Below are 16,492 nucleotides of genomic sequence, written 5' to 3'. Positions count from 1 at the left end.
GTCTGACCAAGTGATCATGGAAAGCCTCAAATGCCCTTTGGAACTTAGAGCCACATGAGAGCTCAGTAAATGGTCATTGCTCTGTGGCCCTGGTTCTGACCTCTGGGCTTAAGTGGTTGTCAGACAGGCGAGCATCCTTGGGAGAAGTGGCCAGGTGGGTCACGGGGATCAGTGCAAGTCGAGGGAAGGAGCTAGGCCTGAGTGGATGAGTGATGAAGGTTCCAGACAGTTTGGAGGAAGGAGAGGAGGGATGGTTCCCTGACAGGAGACTGGGGAGAGAAAATGTTCAGGGTCACTGACCTGAAGCATGAGCAAACAGCCACAGAGGTGGGCACAGGTGCAAAGACGTTGGAAAAGAGCAGCAGGGCAGAGTCGGATGGGAAGTCGGCTGGCCAGCTGGAGTGGAATCAACCACTCTAGTCTCGACCTTCCGTCTGGCTGGAAGCCCAGGCAAATGGAGTAGACCCTGGGCCTCTGGATGTCAGGAAACGGGAGCCAAGGTCTCCCGTGGTGTCTTTGTGGGCAAGATGGAGAAGACTGTGCTGAGGCCAGGGGATTTCGGTCAGTTTGTGCTGACTCTTGAACTGCTGGCAATCTGGTGAAAGGTTTCTGGCGGCCTTCCCTGGAGCTCTGTCCTGTTGCGGTATGGAACGTATGCCCATCAAGTTCACAGAGACCACAAGTCCAGGAAGGCTGACAAAGAGAAAGCAAGGATCAGTACCCACAAAGATGGCCAGAGTGCAGGGTGAACTAGACTCAAGAAAATGAAACTTGACCGTGAGCTGCAGTACTGACATTCAGAAACCCAGCTGCCTGGCGGAGAGGGAGGGCAGTGGCTTAGCCCAGGCTCCTGGGGAAAAGACAGTGAGAAAGGGGCATGGTCAGCCCAATGGAAAGCAATCTAATTGGAAAGAGAAGGATTCTGTAACAGTCAGAACCATTCCAGGAACAAAAGAGGCTGCCTGTATGGTAGTGAGTTCCCCGTCACTGATTGTGTGTGAGCAGGGCCTGGACAGGCTATGGGTGGGTATGTTGTAGAGGAGGCCGAAACCCTGAATGGGCGCTGCATTCAGTGCTGCTCCCTGCGGTGAGAGTCCCAGATTCAGTACACCTGTTCTCACCTGCACCTCTGCTATAGACCCACCTTGTTTCCTTCCTTCTGCCCTGCCTCTGCTGAGGCCGTTCCCTCCTCCCACACGGCTCTCTCCCTTCCCCACTGCACATTTAACTCCTGCCCATCTGCTCAGTCCCACCTCCTCCATGAAGTCTTCCCTGACCACCCCTGCCCTGTGCCACCTGGGACCCATGCATTAGCCTGTGACGTCACACTGCGCTCGGCCCATTCGGGCACAACCTCATCATGCTGATTGAGTTTTGTGCTGCGCAAAGCATCTCAGGTAAAATAAAGAGCAAACCCATCCACAGTCCCATCACCCAAACAAATCCAACAGGTCTCACTTTTATGGGCCCCTTCCGTCCTTGGCCGGTCCAAGAGGGTGGGAGCCCGAGCCTGAGGCTGTCGGGAGGTCAGCCCAGCTCCACCCCAGGCCCTGCACACCTTAGGGCTCAGGCACTGTCTGCCAGAGGGAGGAGGGAGGCTGCGCTGCGTTGTAGAAAGAGCAGAGTTGGGCAGGCTGAGCCGGATCTGGGCTCTGAAATGAACTTGCTTTGTGGCCTTGGGCATGTCGCTTCACTTCTCTGAGCCTCAGTTTACCTGTGAGGAGAACAGTGGCGTCCTGGTGTGTGATGTAGGTGAGGCCCCTACCTAGCACAGTGCTGCCGGAGGGATGCTCACGGTCGGCTGGTTCCCTTCCCTGTTCCTCGGACGGAGCCTGGACTTGGGAGTGAGATAGCCTGGGTTCACATCCCGACTCTGCCCTTCACTGGCTGGGAGACCTTGGACGATCTTCTTATACCCTTTCTGAGCCTCCATTTTCTCACTTGTAAAGTGGGAGAGGAACCCCAGCTTATATGTCCATTTCCCCTCCCTTCCTTCTTCTTGAATGTGTCCCCTTTCCCCCTCTCTGGGCTGGCCCTGTCTCTCCCCCATCCAGCTCCTCTCCACCTTCAGCCTGCCCAAGCCTGCCTCCTCCAGGGGGTTCCCCTGGATTGCTGTCTTCCCCAGTGCTCTGAACCCTGCATAACTGCCATTTGGACTCTCACATGACCAGACATCTCGGACCCTTCCCCTGTGCCGGTGGCTTTGCTGGGCCTTCTGGTCAGATGACCCTCAGAAAACACAGAGGGACCATGCTGGGGGCCCCTGCAGGGTCCTCATGGTAGTTCAGACGCCCCCACATGGCACCTGGCACACTGGCTCAGCCTAGAGGAAGGCAAAGAATGCTCAGTTCTCGATCAGGTGGCCTGCCATGCCCGACCTTTGACCCTGGAAATGTCCCTTCCTCTCTAAGCCTCCATGTCTGTGTCTGTGCAGTGAGCCGGTGAGGAGCCCTTCCCCCCTGCCTGCTCCACAGGGCTGTTGTGGGGAGCACATGCCTGGACAGATGTGACTGTCCTCTGTGAACGGTGCACGTGTGAGATGCTGTGTGCTGTGGAATGAACACAGCCTTTGGAGGCAGAACCTCCAGGTTCCAGCCCTGCATTGGCTCCCGCTATGACCTCTGCCCATCAGGACCTCAGTCTCCCCATCTGACAAGTGGGGGCAGACGAGCCTTCAGAAAGATTCAGATGTCTCCAAAGCTGTGGGCACAAAGGAAATCCTAAAGGCCTGGAGCTCGCCCCCCAGGACACACGGGCAGACACAGGCCCATGTCTGCAGTGGCTTCAGCCCAGGCAGAGTAGAAACGTGCAGAAATCGCAGGTCCCTACATCCACGGGGTGAGGTAGGGGGAGTGTGGACACCAAACCAAGCACTCACTTGCTTCCCCTGCTGCCTGTGGACATGCCCCCCGTGTGGCCGCAAAGTCCACTCTCTGCAAGGGGAGCAAGAGATTCAGATTTTTCAGGTCAATCTCCCGATGTTGAAGACGTTGGGAAGAAATTCCAATTTTTCAAAAGCCTGTGTGGGTCAGACAACCTATGGGTGGGCCCTGGAATACAAACTCTGACCTCGGCCTATTTTTTTTCTTAGTTTTGTATTTTAATATAATTTCAAACTTTCAGAAAAGTTGCAGGACTAGTACAATGAACGCCTGAATGGCCTCCCCTCTGGTTCAACTGCTGTTGCCATTGTGCCTCCCTTGCTCTCAGGAGCCTCCCTCTCTCCTTCGTCAGGGCCTCTTCCTACTTCAGGTGTGTCTCCGAAGAAAAGGTGTCCTCGTGCATAACCACAGCACAGTGATCAATTCAGGAAGCGTTGATGCCATACTGATACCCGACATACCATCCATATTCACACGTGCCAGCTGTCCCCACAGCGTCCCCCAGGCTGGGAGCCAGCGCAGCCGCGTGGCGTTTAGGTGTCCTGCCTCTTCAGCCTCCTTTAGCACAGAGCAGGTCCTCAGCCTTCTTTTGCCTTTCCTGGAAGGCCAGTGGTTTTTAATCTGCCTGGGTCATGAACCCCCATGAGAGTCCCATGAAAGCAATAGTCCCTCTTATGAGAAGTAAATGTCCGGACTTGTCACCTTACAGCCTGTCAGTGGACTCACAGATCCCTAGAGAACCATGGTCTGGTCTCGATTTGCAGCTGGGGAAACTGAGGCCCCAAGCAGGCGTGTAAAGGCCCACCGAGGCCAGGGCCAGAGGGAGACTCCAGCCCGGCAGCCTCCTAGCGCCCACATGCGAGCGCACCTCCGAGGACCCCTTGACTTCATTACCCAGCGGTGTGGCCTGTTTGAAGCACCTGATAGTGAATTCCACGGGGAAACCAACAATCAGGCACCATCGATGTGGCCATGGAAGGGACAGGGGCCAGCGGGCCAGGGTGGGGACTGTCCTCAAAAGCAGCAGGCCCTGGCTCCAGCAGGCCCATTGGCTCGGTCCCCTGCAGGACCCCAGCCTCCTCCATCACCCCTGGAACCAGAGCATGAACAGCATGAGGTTACCCAGGACATCGACAAACTCTCTCGGGCCTGCCGAGCAGAAGGCCAGGCACGGGGAGCCGGACCTACCACCACTGCCGCTGCCACCAGGGAGCCTAGGACAGCACCGTGACCGCAGGAAGGCCCAGTGTGCCGCTCGGCCCGCGCTCTCTCCATTACACTACCCTGCCTCTTCTCCATGAGAGGCAGCGGGGTGTAGTGGATAGAGCACGGGTTCAAGTCCCGGCTCCACCGCTCACGGTTGTGTGACCCTGGGCCATCGCTTAACCTCTCTGAGCCAGAGAGGCCACAGGTGGGCGGAGGGGCTTGGGGTTGTGCCTGCACTAAAACCTACCTCACAGGGCTGTTGTGAGGGGGACGGGCTTGTGGGCCATGAAATGCTTTGCCGACTGTCTAATGCTCTGTGAGCATGCGTTATTACTGTTATTAACTGCGTTGATAACAATAATGAAGACAGAACCGCGTCTGGCGTGGCAATCGCATTGGCTTTGCTTGGTGCTTGTGCCGGAGGCAGGTAATAATCCCCAGAGAAGGCCTCCGTCCCTTCTTCCCTTCTCTACCCTCAGGAAAAGGCCTTTTAGAAGGTCTGACCTCCCCGCTCTCTCTGTCCAAAGAGAGGCTTAGGAAGTCAAAACCAGGAGAGTGAGGAGCTCTGGGTTTAAGCCCCTACCTGTGCCTCATGTGCTGTGCAACCTCACTGAGCCATTTGCCCTCTCTGGGCTAAGAAGGTTCACTTTGTAAAGTTAGGCTCCTCTAGCTCTGCCACCTGGGACTCAGTGCACCCCACTTGCCATCGCATGAGACTTTGGCCCCGAGATGCCATCTGCCAGGCCTGCAGCAAGTCTGAGGCAGAGATGGGCTTTGAGTCTGCAGTTGGGAAAGTTCTGGCCGACACTCAGCTGCCAGGTTAGAGGCCACAGAAGTCATCTGCAGGGAGAGGAGATGAAGGTTCAGGTGGGGAAGGACAGGCCGTCCCGTTGGTGGGAGCCCGCAGTGTTCCCTGGGCCCGAGCTCCTTTCTGGCTCACGGATGGATGGACAGACGGATGGGCGGGAGCTAGATGCTGACAGAGCTCCCTCACCGCTCGCCTGCCTCCCTCTCGCTCCTCGGGGCTGTGTCCCCAAACAGCTCTGCCTCTGACTTTGTGCACAAGCCTTCCCAGCACGGGAGAGAGAATAGGAGCCAGGAGCCACCCGGCCGCCCCAGCAATGCCCTGTGAAATGCGGGTGATGATAATGACCTCACCCGGGGACTGTGGCCACCGAGTGGGAAAAGGGGCTCAGATAGTATGGGGCACATGGGGAACGTCCATAAGTATTAGCTCTCTTCTTCCCTCCCCCCAGAATACTTCCGGCGGCTCCCTACTGAACCCCGAGGAGACACCCAACCCTGCAGCTCTGCACTCAGGCCACCCTCAGCTTCAGCCCAGCCGATCCGCAGCCGTCACACTGTCCCATCTCCCCCCTTTGCCTGGGCTGTGTCCCCCGCCAGCCATGGGACCCTTGGGTCTCTGTTGTCCTGTGTTGTTGCTGATGTGTGTGCCTGTCTGTTCCCCTCAACCCTAACTAGACTGTGAGCCCCTGAAGGGCAGGGACCACCAGAGGCCCCTTGGGCCCCAGAGCCCGGCACAGAGCTGGACTCCACCACACCTGTCCATCCCATGAACAAGCGTGGCCCTGGAAGGGAGTGACACATGGTCAGTTTGTCTGCTCAGGCCTCTGCTGGCCCGTCAGAACTCCCCGAGATGCTGCCTTTTCATGGAGGCTGCCCTACCCCACCCAGGAGTGGCCCTCATCTCCTTGGGACCTAAGGTGCCCAGACTTCACCATTGAGAGGTGATGACCTAAGCCAGACCTCCCCATTTTACAGAGGACAAAACTGAGGTCCACAGAGGAGACGGCTGGCCTCAGGTCACACAGCACATCAGCAGCAGACACCAGACTTGTTCCCAGTCCCTTCCCCCTCAGCCTAGGGTCCTCTCTATCAACCACCCCCCATGCTGTGTGTTCTGAGGGGCTCCATGGGAGCATAAGGAGGTGAAGGATGGTACCCAAGGGACCATGGGCTTGGGAGCCTGGTGCAAGGCCCAGCCAGGGCCCCCCTCCCCAAAAGGTTCTCAACCTCTGTACGCACCCAAAGACCCATGGCTTACATGGGTCTGCAGCCCTTGGGGTTAAACATTGTCCCCTGCAGGGGATCCTGGAGCTGGGGAGTGGCAGCCTGGGGGTGACCTGGTCTGCTCTGTTCTTCCTCCTGCAGGAGGGGCAACCAGGCTGTGAGGTCCTGGTGCGGGAGAGGGGCAGCCCAGGGAGGACAGCTGGGCTGGATGAATTTGACCCTTTGTGAAACCATAAAGATGGCTTATTGAGGGTGTGTGGATTCTCCGTTATAAATGTAATACATGTCCACCGTGGGAGATACAAAAAAGGAGGTAGCAGGGAGGACAGTGCTAGATTCCAGCTACAAGCCTCCACTGTGGCAGGAGGAGAGGTCTCGCCCTCACACCTGCCCTCCAGGGGCTCACAGGCTAGTGGGGACACCAGGCTGGGAGGCACCCCCAGGGGAAACCCCGGGGGGCAGTCCAGAGGAGAGAGGTGATGTCCTTTTGTTGGGGTCAGGGAAGTCACCTAAGAGGAGAGGCATTTGTCCTGAGCCTTGAGGAGGAGGTTTTGGAGAAGAGGTGTGGGAAGGGCATTCAGGCAGTGATAACTATGTGAGCAGAGGCGGGAATGGGGCTGGGGACCAGGGCTGGACAGAAGGGCCCTGTGAGCTGTGCTGCGCCCAGGGCTGAGGGCGCAGTGTGGGAATCGGTGGTCAAGGGCCGGAAGAAGGTTGAGGTGTGATCCAGGGGGTGCTGACCAAGGTGTTTGGACTTTGAGGAGCTATGGGGGGGGGGGGTGTCTGAGCTGGGGGAGCAATGGTCAGAGCGAAGGCTGGGCGTGCTGCCGGGGCACAGAGGGAGGGAGGGCCAGAGGGGGAGTTTGATGCCCCCAACTTCTCTGGCCCATCTGAGGCTAGGGCCTGGAGGACTCCCCAGGGCTCATCGAGGCTGGGTGGGGGGCATGCTATGCCTTCACCCCATGTCCCCGCATCCCCATGTTGCGGGCAGAGGCCACCTCCCTGGCTTCCTCCTCCTTCCTCCCTCCTCCCTGGCCTCCCAGTGCTGAGATGGGAGTGATTAGATTAGAAGGTGATTTGGGGTCTGATTATCTTGGGTGGAAATTGGCCCCCTGTGTCTTTTTCCATCCCGCCCAGGACTGGGGAGGTGGGGAACAGCTTCTCCATCACCAGCCAGGCAGAGCCAACTTTTTCACAAACATGTTTGAGACCAGAGTGTGAAGCCTTCTTTCCTGGGGAAGAGCAGTACGTGAGAAACCGGACAAGGGCTTGGTCCCTCTCCAGCTGGTGACCCTGGGCAAGCTACTTCTCCCTCAGTTTCCTGTTCTGTCGACCGAGGGCCAGTATGAGGACTAATGAGATGATTGCGTGGGAAGGATTAGGGTTAGGGTTAGGGCACAAAGCCTGGAGCGGAGTAGGTGTCCTACAGAAGGTAGCACTGGTTGCTGTCCCTGCCATCTACGCCCTGTGAGTGCACTGAAGTGTGTTCAGCCCTCACCTTTAAAGATCTACAGTGACCCCACCCTCACCCACGTGTGACCTCTCTGGGCCTCAGTTTCCTCCTCTAATACTGCTGGTATTTAACAGTCCATCCTGCCAGCTCCCACACGAGCTGAGCCCGTGCATGAGAAAGCATTTTGTCAGCAAGTTATTGTAGCTCCCAGAGTCCCATAGTTGGGCCCAGATTCTCCCTGTTTGTGCCCCTTGTGGGGTACGTGTGCTTCAGGGTCTGTCTGTAATGGGAAGACACCAGGCCTGGGCTCATCGGCCTGGAGTTAGTGTCCGAGCTCATTCTGTGGTCCCCACTGTGCCCGGCTCGGGGACCGAAGAGGCTGGGAATGGGTAAAGAACCAGCTGAGGAGCTCACCCCCTGAGAGCCCAGGTCCTGGTACAGCTTGCTGGGCTCCATGCTGCCTCTGGGAGCCTTCATGACTTGGTTTACCCATCATGGATGGACAGACCGACCTTTACCACCTCAAAGGAGCTTACTGGAGGGCATCTGTCTCTCTGTAAACACTTTAAGATCCTGAGATCCTGGAGGCCAAGAGGCTGGAACACCACACATGCACACGCACACAGGCACGTGTGCAAACACACACACGCACACACACACAGTCTCAGGACATCTCTCAGATCCCAGAAGGAAAGGGAAGGGGTGGGTGAAACCTCTTGAAAAGTGAAAAGAGATTCCTTGCTTTAAGGAAAGTGCTTCTTGCCCTAACTCAGAACCTCTTGACTCTTATTTTAGATACAATCCTAATGAGTTTGTCCACCTAGACTTCAAGTCTGAAGCAAAGTGGGAGGCCAGGAGAAGGCCATCAGTGACAAGTGAGCCTGAAAACAGGAGGAAATGACCATGATCTTGAGGGGAAAGAAGGAAAATCTCTCAACAGCAGCAGGAGTTCAAGAAGCAAGTCATCAGGGCCGTGTAGTGGCTGGGGTCAGTGGCCGTGGCCGTCTGTCTGGTAGACCAGGTATAGCTCTTCCTGTGCAGCCTGGGGATGGCCGGAGACCCTGCACCAGGCAGGATTGGACTGTTAGTTCTCTGCTGAAGGAGAAACTGTGTGCTGCATTGTAGAGAGCTTTCTAGCCAGAGCGGTAAAAATGAAAATCGGGAAAAAGGAACACCTGACAGGCCAAACTTCATTTATCTAGATTCTTTACTCAGCAGAGTGCCCTCTTGTCAAATAAAAGCTGACACAGAACCCCCAAAGATGAATAAACTTGGGGCCACTCTGACCAAAGGCCTCCCTTGCCCCATCCAGGACCCTTTGGAACCCAGTTTTAAAAATCTAAAATTCTAGGAAAGGAGTTCTTAACTTTTCTTGCACTGCAGACCCCTGGGGAGGTCTGAGGTCATCAGGGGCCACCCCTATTCAGAATAAAGCTTTGAAATACATAAAATAAAATACACTGGATCACAAAGGAAGCCAATTAGATTGAAATAGTTAAAGTAATTAGAAAAGAATTAATGTGTGGTGTAGTAACATATGTGCTTCTTTATTAGAATAACAAGATCCAGCAGTCAGTGTAATAATTGCCTTAGTTGTAAAATAAGGATAAGCCTAAAAAGTATCTGCAACAGCTATAAAGTGATATTAAAAAAACCCCATGATTTCTGTAACATATGTAATGGTGTTGTGGCCACCACTGACACTCCTGGGGTTTATTGCCTATGTTCTTAATAGGGGGAAATGCGAAATTTCAGTTTGATGTTTGTGAAAATAAAGAGGTCATTGTTTTCTCATTCAGCTTCATAGAGCCCTGAATTCTTTCCCCAGATCTTTGGGAAGTTGGTGGACCCCATTTTAAGCAGTCCAGTCCAGGGCTTAGTTGGCATTTTTTTTTTTTGCTGGTTGCAGAGCAAGGTCTGGTTCTAGATATATCATTAAGGAAAAGAGGGAGTGGTCCCTGCTTGGCCCGTAAGACTGGGAGAGGGGGAAGGAGAGAAAGAGGAGAGAAGAAGGGATTCTCTAGGAGCAGGTAGGAGGTGGTAGGCCTGAGCTTTCTGGGGGCCTAAGAATTGAGGTATAGCAGTGTTTGAGCTCCAGGCCCATCACAGCACCATCCCAAGGTGAAATCATCTTTAAAGGACCCACCTTGAGCACACACCTTGAACCTTAACTGTAGGTGGTGCCCTAGGACCTCAGCAGGCAAATTGCCTCGAGTCAACTGAGACCGAGTGCCTTCCGCTCCTTGCGGGAGGGGCCTTGGGCCGTGCAATGGTAACTTGGCTTTCGTCCCCTTCCCCAGGGACTCATGTGATGGAGGGCTCTGGACGGATGGTGGTGACCGCCGTGGGTGTGAACTCTCAGACCGGCATCATCTTTACCCTGCTGGGGGCCGGCGGTGAGGAGGAAGAGAAGAAGGACAAGAAAGGTAAGCCCAACGCTCTTGTGGACCAGAAAAGGAGCTCTTAAGGCCACATTTTTTTTGTTGTTGACTCATTCACTAGACAAAATAGTTATTGAGTGCCTTTTATGTCCATACCCTGTGCCAACAGCTTCCTCCTGTAACCCCAAGGCCCTTCTTGGGCCAGGAGGCTCTGTCTGTTCCATCTCCAGGGTCTCGTTCCAGTCTCTGTCTTGTCCAGTCATGTCATGGGGGGCCCCCCTTCCCCCTGGGCCAGGCCAAGGCGGCTGAGCCTTTTCTTGAGTCTCCAGCCTCAAGAGTGACCTGTTCCCATCATGACCCCTGATATTGTGTAGAAATCCCCACCTGGGCGAATTCCTCCACTATTCTCAACTCCACTGAGCAGAGCTGCACACTCACCCAGTATAGACTCTCCCCAGAGGTGGGTCTTCTGGGGAAGGTGGCCAAATGTGTGCCTGCAAATCAACTGCTGTGAGCCTCTCCCCGTTGTCCCCAGAGCTGCCATCTCAGCTGGGTTCTGTCTCCTCCTCCCCCTGCAAACAAGATTCCTCACTCCATGGGCTGCCCTTGGTGCAGCAGGTTGTCGGCCTGGGCTACAGCTGCCTCTCAGAGCAGAGGAGGGGTGGTTGGAAAACATGAGCCCCAATGCCATCAGACCAGGCCCACATCCAAGGCCCAGCCTCTGGCCCAGAACAGCTGAATACTTCCCGACACTCACACTCGGTCTCGGGGACACCCCCCACTCTCACATCTGCAGTCTTTTGTCTCCTTCCCCAAGCTCCAGAGGAGGCGCCCAATACCCAGACCTTCTGGAGTCCAGGGGAAGGAGATGAGGTAATAGATGACCCCTCCTTCAGTTTTAGGGGCAGCCAGCCTCCCTCCAGCTCTCAGAGGTCAGCCAGGCACCAAGTCTGGGTCACGATCAAAGGATACTTGTTCCCAGGGGCAAAACCCATTTCCTGGTGGGGTACCCCTAAGATTACGATGGCCCATCCAGCAGCAATGGAAATAAGCTGTGATCTGGGAGAGCTGATGTTGAGACTGAGGACCAAGTCTTGGCCAAGAGGCCCGGAGCACGTCAGGACAGCGTCCGCGCAATGCCGTAGCAGCTGTGGCCAGCTGTGGCCCCAGGTGCGGGCAGTTGGGCAGGCTGCAGCAGCTCTGCCCACTTCCTTGGCCTCACTGGGGCCTGGGTGAGGGGCACAAGCACCCAGAAGCTCCCATGGGCCAGACCGGTGCTTCTTAAAATGCCAGTAAAAAAACAGGCCTCTTCTGCCCCAAAGCACAGGTCGGTCCCTTGCTGAACGTTTACCTGCACTCCAACAAGATGGGGACATCAGTGTAGAAGGAAGAGGTGGGATGTGCAGGGGACGTGACAGAGGAATCTGGGAGGCCAGCCCAGCCCCTCAGGCCCCCACGAGCAGCACAGCCAGGCTGGACCTCCTCGGCACTTCCATTCCATCACCTCCACCAGGGACATTGCTTAGAGCCTCCCGTTTCAGGATGACCCCAGGCGTACCGGTGTGTGTGTGCGCGTGTGCGTGTGTGTGTGCGCGTGCACACACAAAGGGCTGTATGTGCCTCTCCTTCATTAACATGTCTCAAAAATCATCACACAGGTGTGAAGAAGGGGGATGGCCTTCAGCTACCAGGTACAGTAAGACACTCCTCAGGGTAGATGGGGTTTTAGAAGTAGCAGCAGCCACTGACCCCTGAGCCCTGGCCCTAGATCCCCAGCACACAGCTAAAGGGGGTACCTGACTGCGGGGGGCTCTGCCCCACCAGACCTCCACTGTGCCCCCGTGCACTCCCGGTCTGCCTACCTTCCAGGGCTTTCAGTGCAGATGGTACCACCACCACCTCCGCACGCCCTCAGCCCACTCAGCACCCCATGACCCCACAGAGCCCGTCCCACCTTGCCCTCGCCTCACAGCACAGCCACCTTACCCAGCATCTCTTCCCTCTCCTTCCCACGGAACACGTTTCCCCGCCCCAAGAAAAAGCAGCAAGAGTGAATTGGAGCACGTCCTATCATTTCTGATTCCTAAATTAAGGAAAACTCGCTATTACCTTCTCTGTCTCACGCACAAAATACCACATGCTTGATGTCACCTTTTAAGTGGTGGGGCACCTCCTATGGGGGTCACCAAGGCGATCTTTTGAGTGCCAGTTAGGGAAGGAGGAGTTGGCCATGGGCAGTAGCCTGAGTCAAGGGCATGAATCCTAAGTCACTGCCGTGGACGGACGTTCTTCCGGGACACAGCAATGGTCATAGCAAGCACCCCTTCAGAACGGCCAGTGCCCGCACTGCACTGCTCGCTGAATATTTTGAATCGACTCCTGGCCATGAGCGCCGCTGGCCCTGATGGTCAGCCAGACCCTCTCCTAGAACCCTGTCTGAAAGGCCCCCGCCTGATTGCTTGGGCCAACGGGGTGCCTCAGTCCGGAACCTCACCACCAGCAGTGCCACCCCGCGTAACCGCATTGATCATCCTCCATATTTTATTTCAAAGACCCTCCACGTCTGAGTTTTTCCCCCGGACTTCTGTGGCATCTCTATGGGAACATTTCACCTCCACTCCCAAATTTGAGTTTCTTGATCTCCAACGGAGATGATTTTTTAAGAATGTAGTCATCTTATTTCCCTCAAGTTGGTTCATGTCGATTGTTGTTGCTGTCCTGCGTTGTTGCTTTTCTCCATTGTGACACACTGCATTTTCCATCCCTCCCACCCCCGCAGCGGCCGATGGTGCGGCAGGTTCAAATGCTGCAGATAGTGCAAATACCAGCCTAGTCAATGGTACGTGTCCCACTCCCAGGGCGAGCTCTCGGTCTCGGTTGGATGGGCGTCTCCCGCACCCTCAACTCTGGGCTTGCCTCTCCCTAGTCTGGACGGCACAGACTTGGATGTGCATGGGCAGCTCGGGGACGGTCGTCCTCTCACACGGGGCAGGCGCTTAAGAGAGAAGCCACCACCGGGGATCCAGCTCTGCCCCCACTCATGGCTGCCACGACGGCACTGGCTCCTGTTGGGCCCTTGACCCCCGGTGAAGCCCGGAAGAGGGACGTGACCTTGGCTTCAGATCTGGCCCCCCAAGAAGCAGCGTCCCGCCTGGCGTGGCCCTCTCCTAAGCCCGTTCCTGGCCCCGGCTTTGGGAAGAAGGCCCGGGGTCAGGACCTAGGCTGAAGCTGGCGTCTGGGTCCCCACTGAAGGCTCCGGTCCTCGACTCGCCAGTTCCCTCGAGGCAGGGGGACCCAGGCCAGAGCTCAGCTCCTGGACCCCACCCCGTAGCATGGCTGAGCCACTAGTAGACATTCTTTCTCTTCTCTCTCACGGAGCGAACGGGCCGGGGGTTCGCTTGGGCTCGGGCCTGGTTCTGCCCCTGGGATGTGGACTGGTGTTTCTTGCTGTTGCCTGTGCTGGAGCGTTTGTTCTGAGTCTCTGCATTCTTACTGGCCTCCTCGGGGATGAGTGGTGGGGGCAGAGGGCTGCCACTGTACCTGGGAGCTGCATCTTAACCTCCTGACACACAGGCAGGAAGGAATTCCTTCATTTGCCTCCAAGATTTCTTATCTCTGTACCCTCCCATCTTCTCAGATACGTCCCCGTACCCAAATTAGGTGACGTCAAGTCACCCAGACTGCTCCTGGGAGCTGTTAGGGCTTGGTCGTGAAACCATTGCCCTGGAGAACTGAAGGGGAGGGAAAGTTTTCTTTTTTCCAGCGTCACGCATCCCAGGCATCTCTGGCTGCGGGTTTCTCATCCATTATATCATTTACTCTTCACCACTCCTGGAAGACATGGAGCTCTGGTCCCGCCTCATCCTCCCGTCCCCTGCCCTAGACCTCCGGCTGAGCCACCCGGAGTCAAAGTGACCAAAGATGGAAGCACCCCCCACACACACCGTAGATGTCAGGGGCTGGGCAAGACTGCTCTGTGGGCAGGGCCTCGCCAAGAAGGGCTGATTCGGGTATGGGTCTATCTCAGGCACGGGGGAGAAATCAGGACAGCCTGGGGTGTGGGAGGTGTCATGTGTGAGGGAGGGGTGGCGAGAGATAACAGGAAGAACCAAAGTAGGCAAACCCACGTGGGGGGCTGGGGGGTGGCAGGGAGGAAACGGCAAGTGGCATCCTGCTTCCCCCAGGATGACAAGCCTGCTGGGCTCGGGGAACATATAGACCACATCCAGACTAGTGGGTCCCAGAAAAGGGGCAGCCTCACTTGCAGCTGTAGCAGAAAACTCCAAGTGTCCCAAGAAAAGCTGCAGGAAAAGACGGGGAACTGTCATTCCTTAACCACCTCCTGGGCACCAGGCACTTTGCAAGCATCTCATTGAATCCTCAGAATAACCCTGTGATTCAGAGGTTTTTGTCCCCACTTTAAAGATGAGGAAACTGAGCCTCAGGGAGATCAAGACACTAGTCCAACGTCACAGAGCTAGAAAGTAGCAAAGCTGGGATGTGAACCCAGGCCTGCCTGGCTCGAAAGTGTGTGCCTCTCTTGCTAATGTCTTGTAAACTTCACAAGGATGTTAAGAAGTCTTCCCCACCACCAACGCCCCTGCCCAAGGAAAGGATTCCTGTGGTCAAAGGTGTTTAAGAACCCACTGGGTAAAACTGGTTTCTTCCTTGTTGCAGAGGGACAGCCTTGATTGTGCTGTGTCCTGGCTGAATGTCATAGGATTGGTAGGCCCCCAAACTATACTTTGGAACCAGTACTCTAAGCTTTTGCTACTCGAATTGTGGTCGGAGGACCAGAAGCCTGGGCGTCTCCCAGGAGTTTGTTAGAAATGCAGAATCTCAGGCCCCACCCAGACCTGAATGAGAACCTGCGTTCTAACGTGCTTTCCAGGCTCCAGGCAGAGGGCACTAAAGGCTGAGGGGTGCTAATCTGAGCCTTGGTGAGTGAGAGAATTAACTGTTCCTTTCCCCTCCTTCGTCTGAGCCAAATCAGGATGACCTGGATGTGGAAAACACACTCAGGTGGCAGGATGCCCCCCTCACTCCACCCCCCCAAGCCCCTCCCAACTGAAAGGTAGGGGTGTTCCATTCATTTTGGAGGCATTATAATTGCCATTTTTATTTTATTATTTCTTTTATATTTATTGATATATCACTATAGAATACATCACGATTAATTATACATCACTCTTAACTCTGGACATTAACAAGGTACTTTGCAGTGCTTTTCGTAAGCATCACCTTGGTTGAAAGTGTTGTTTTTCACAGAGAGAGAAACAGAGGCACAGGGAAGGGAAGTGACACCTCCCAGGTCTCCTATTTAGGACCGGGTCTTCTCACCGTGGACCTTCCACATCGAAGCTTTCTGCACCCATGACCCTCACAGTGCATGGAGAGGACAGACCCATTTGGCAAAGCTGCATCTAGCATCTGATACAGAGGGGCCTCCAGGTCTCCACCCCGGTTCCCCATCTTGGGTCCTGTCCTCCATCTCAGCTCCCCTGAATCACAGCCCATCTTCTACGTCCCATGGGGGACCAGAGCAACGTCCCACCACAGTTCCAGGGCCAGGCGAGTACCCATCTGGCTAAGGAGAACCCCAGATGAGCCGCTTGCTTCTGAGAAGCCAGGCCATCTGCACCAAAGCACCCCCAGGATATGGCTCCCTCCCTCAAACATACGCTTTGTCGATTATTTTTCTGGCCGTGTGGTCACTATGCAAATAAAAGAGGAAATTGCTAGCTTGGTTGCTGGGCACATGCGGGCTATCGCATCTGATAATATGCAATGCAGATAGAGGCCCCTTTGTGCCGTCTAACACCAGACTACTGAAGAGGAGTCCTCTGGTGCCCCTTAGCCCAGTTAGTAAAATTATTTTTAAAAATAAAAATAATTATTGTAGTTAATTCCTATTGGTTCCAAAACGCCTTTTTCTGTTTTGTTTCTAATCCAGTAGAAAGAATTTTACAATAGAGCAACGGGGACTTTTCTCTTTAAACCCCGGGGCGAGTCACTGACCCTTCGCTGGGAGAGGCAGTGGGAACAGCCCTGCACTGACCTTGGAGTGATGGTGCGGGGCTGGCATCCAGGAAGCCACTTCTCCCCTCCGAGTCACCTATGACGGATATGGTGGTGGGGATGACAGTGTTTATTGAACTTCTCACGCAGCCTCAGGACAGTCATCAGGATGCTCTATAAATGACAGCTGCCCCTGAGCCTCCCTCGGCCCCAGTTTCCTCATCTGTAAAATAAGAGTGATGAAAACCCCTCCCGCCCCACCTTGCAGGGTATCAGGAAAACTGCCAAGATCGGAGACACTTGCAAAGTGCCAAAGGCTGCTGGGCGAGCGGTTGTCACTAAGGCAACTTTTAGGAGCTCCGGGGAGGCGATGTGGCCACCCCTGGTTACAGAGATGGAAGCGAGGCTGGGAGAGGTGAAGCCACACGGCTAGTTGGTTTCGAAACAGCAGCTTCAGGAGCCCAGTCCCACCAGTGCCGCCTCAACACCTGCCCTCCCCCTGGCTCGGGGGACTGAGGGTG

The 16,492-nt window shown here is 55.4% G+C and overlaps 1 protein-coding gene across 14 annotated transcripts in view; it reads left to right on the top strand.

Annotated features, from left to right (window-relative positions):
- Nucleotides 1-16,492, top strand: part of ATP2B2 (ATPase plasma membrane Ca2+ transporting 2) — a 351,715-nt gene that overhangs the window by 281,346 nt on the left and 53,877 nt on the right. For 9 of the 14 annotated variants that reach the window (XM_067755445.1, XM_067755444.1, XM_067755447.1 and 6 more), the window contains 3 exons: nucleotides 9,873-9,998; nucleotides 11,612-11,644; nucleotides 12,733-12,792. In XM_067755445.1, coding sequence (XP_067611546.1) covers nucleotides 9,873-9,998; nucleotides 11,612-11,644; nucleotides 12,733-12,792 — 219 coding nt within the window. The remainder of the gene's footprint in view (nucleotides 1-9,872; nucleotides 9,999-11,611; nucleotides 11,645-12,732; nucleotides 12,793-16,492) is intronic. The other 5 variants (XM_067755451.1, XM_067755454.1, XM_067755455.1 and 2 more) reach the window with 2 other exon arrangements.

This window comes from Pseudorca crassidens, chromosome 10 (assembly GCF_039906515.1).
Source record: "Pseudorca crassidens isolate mPseCra1 chromosome 10, mPseCra1.hap1, whole genome shotgun sequence".
NCBI lineage: Eukaryota > Metazoa > Chordata > Mammalia > Artiodactyla > Delphinidae > Pseudorca > Pseudorca crassidens.
Note: the sequence above shows the minus strand (reverse complement) of the source record. Positions and strands in the feature narration are given on the sequence as shown.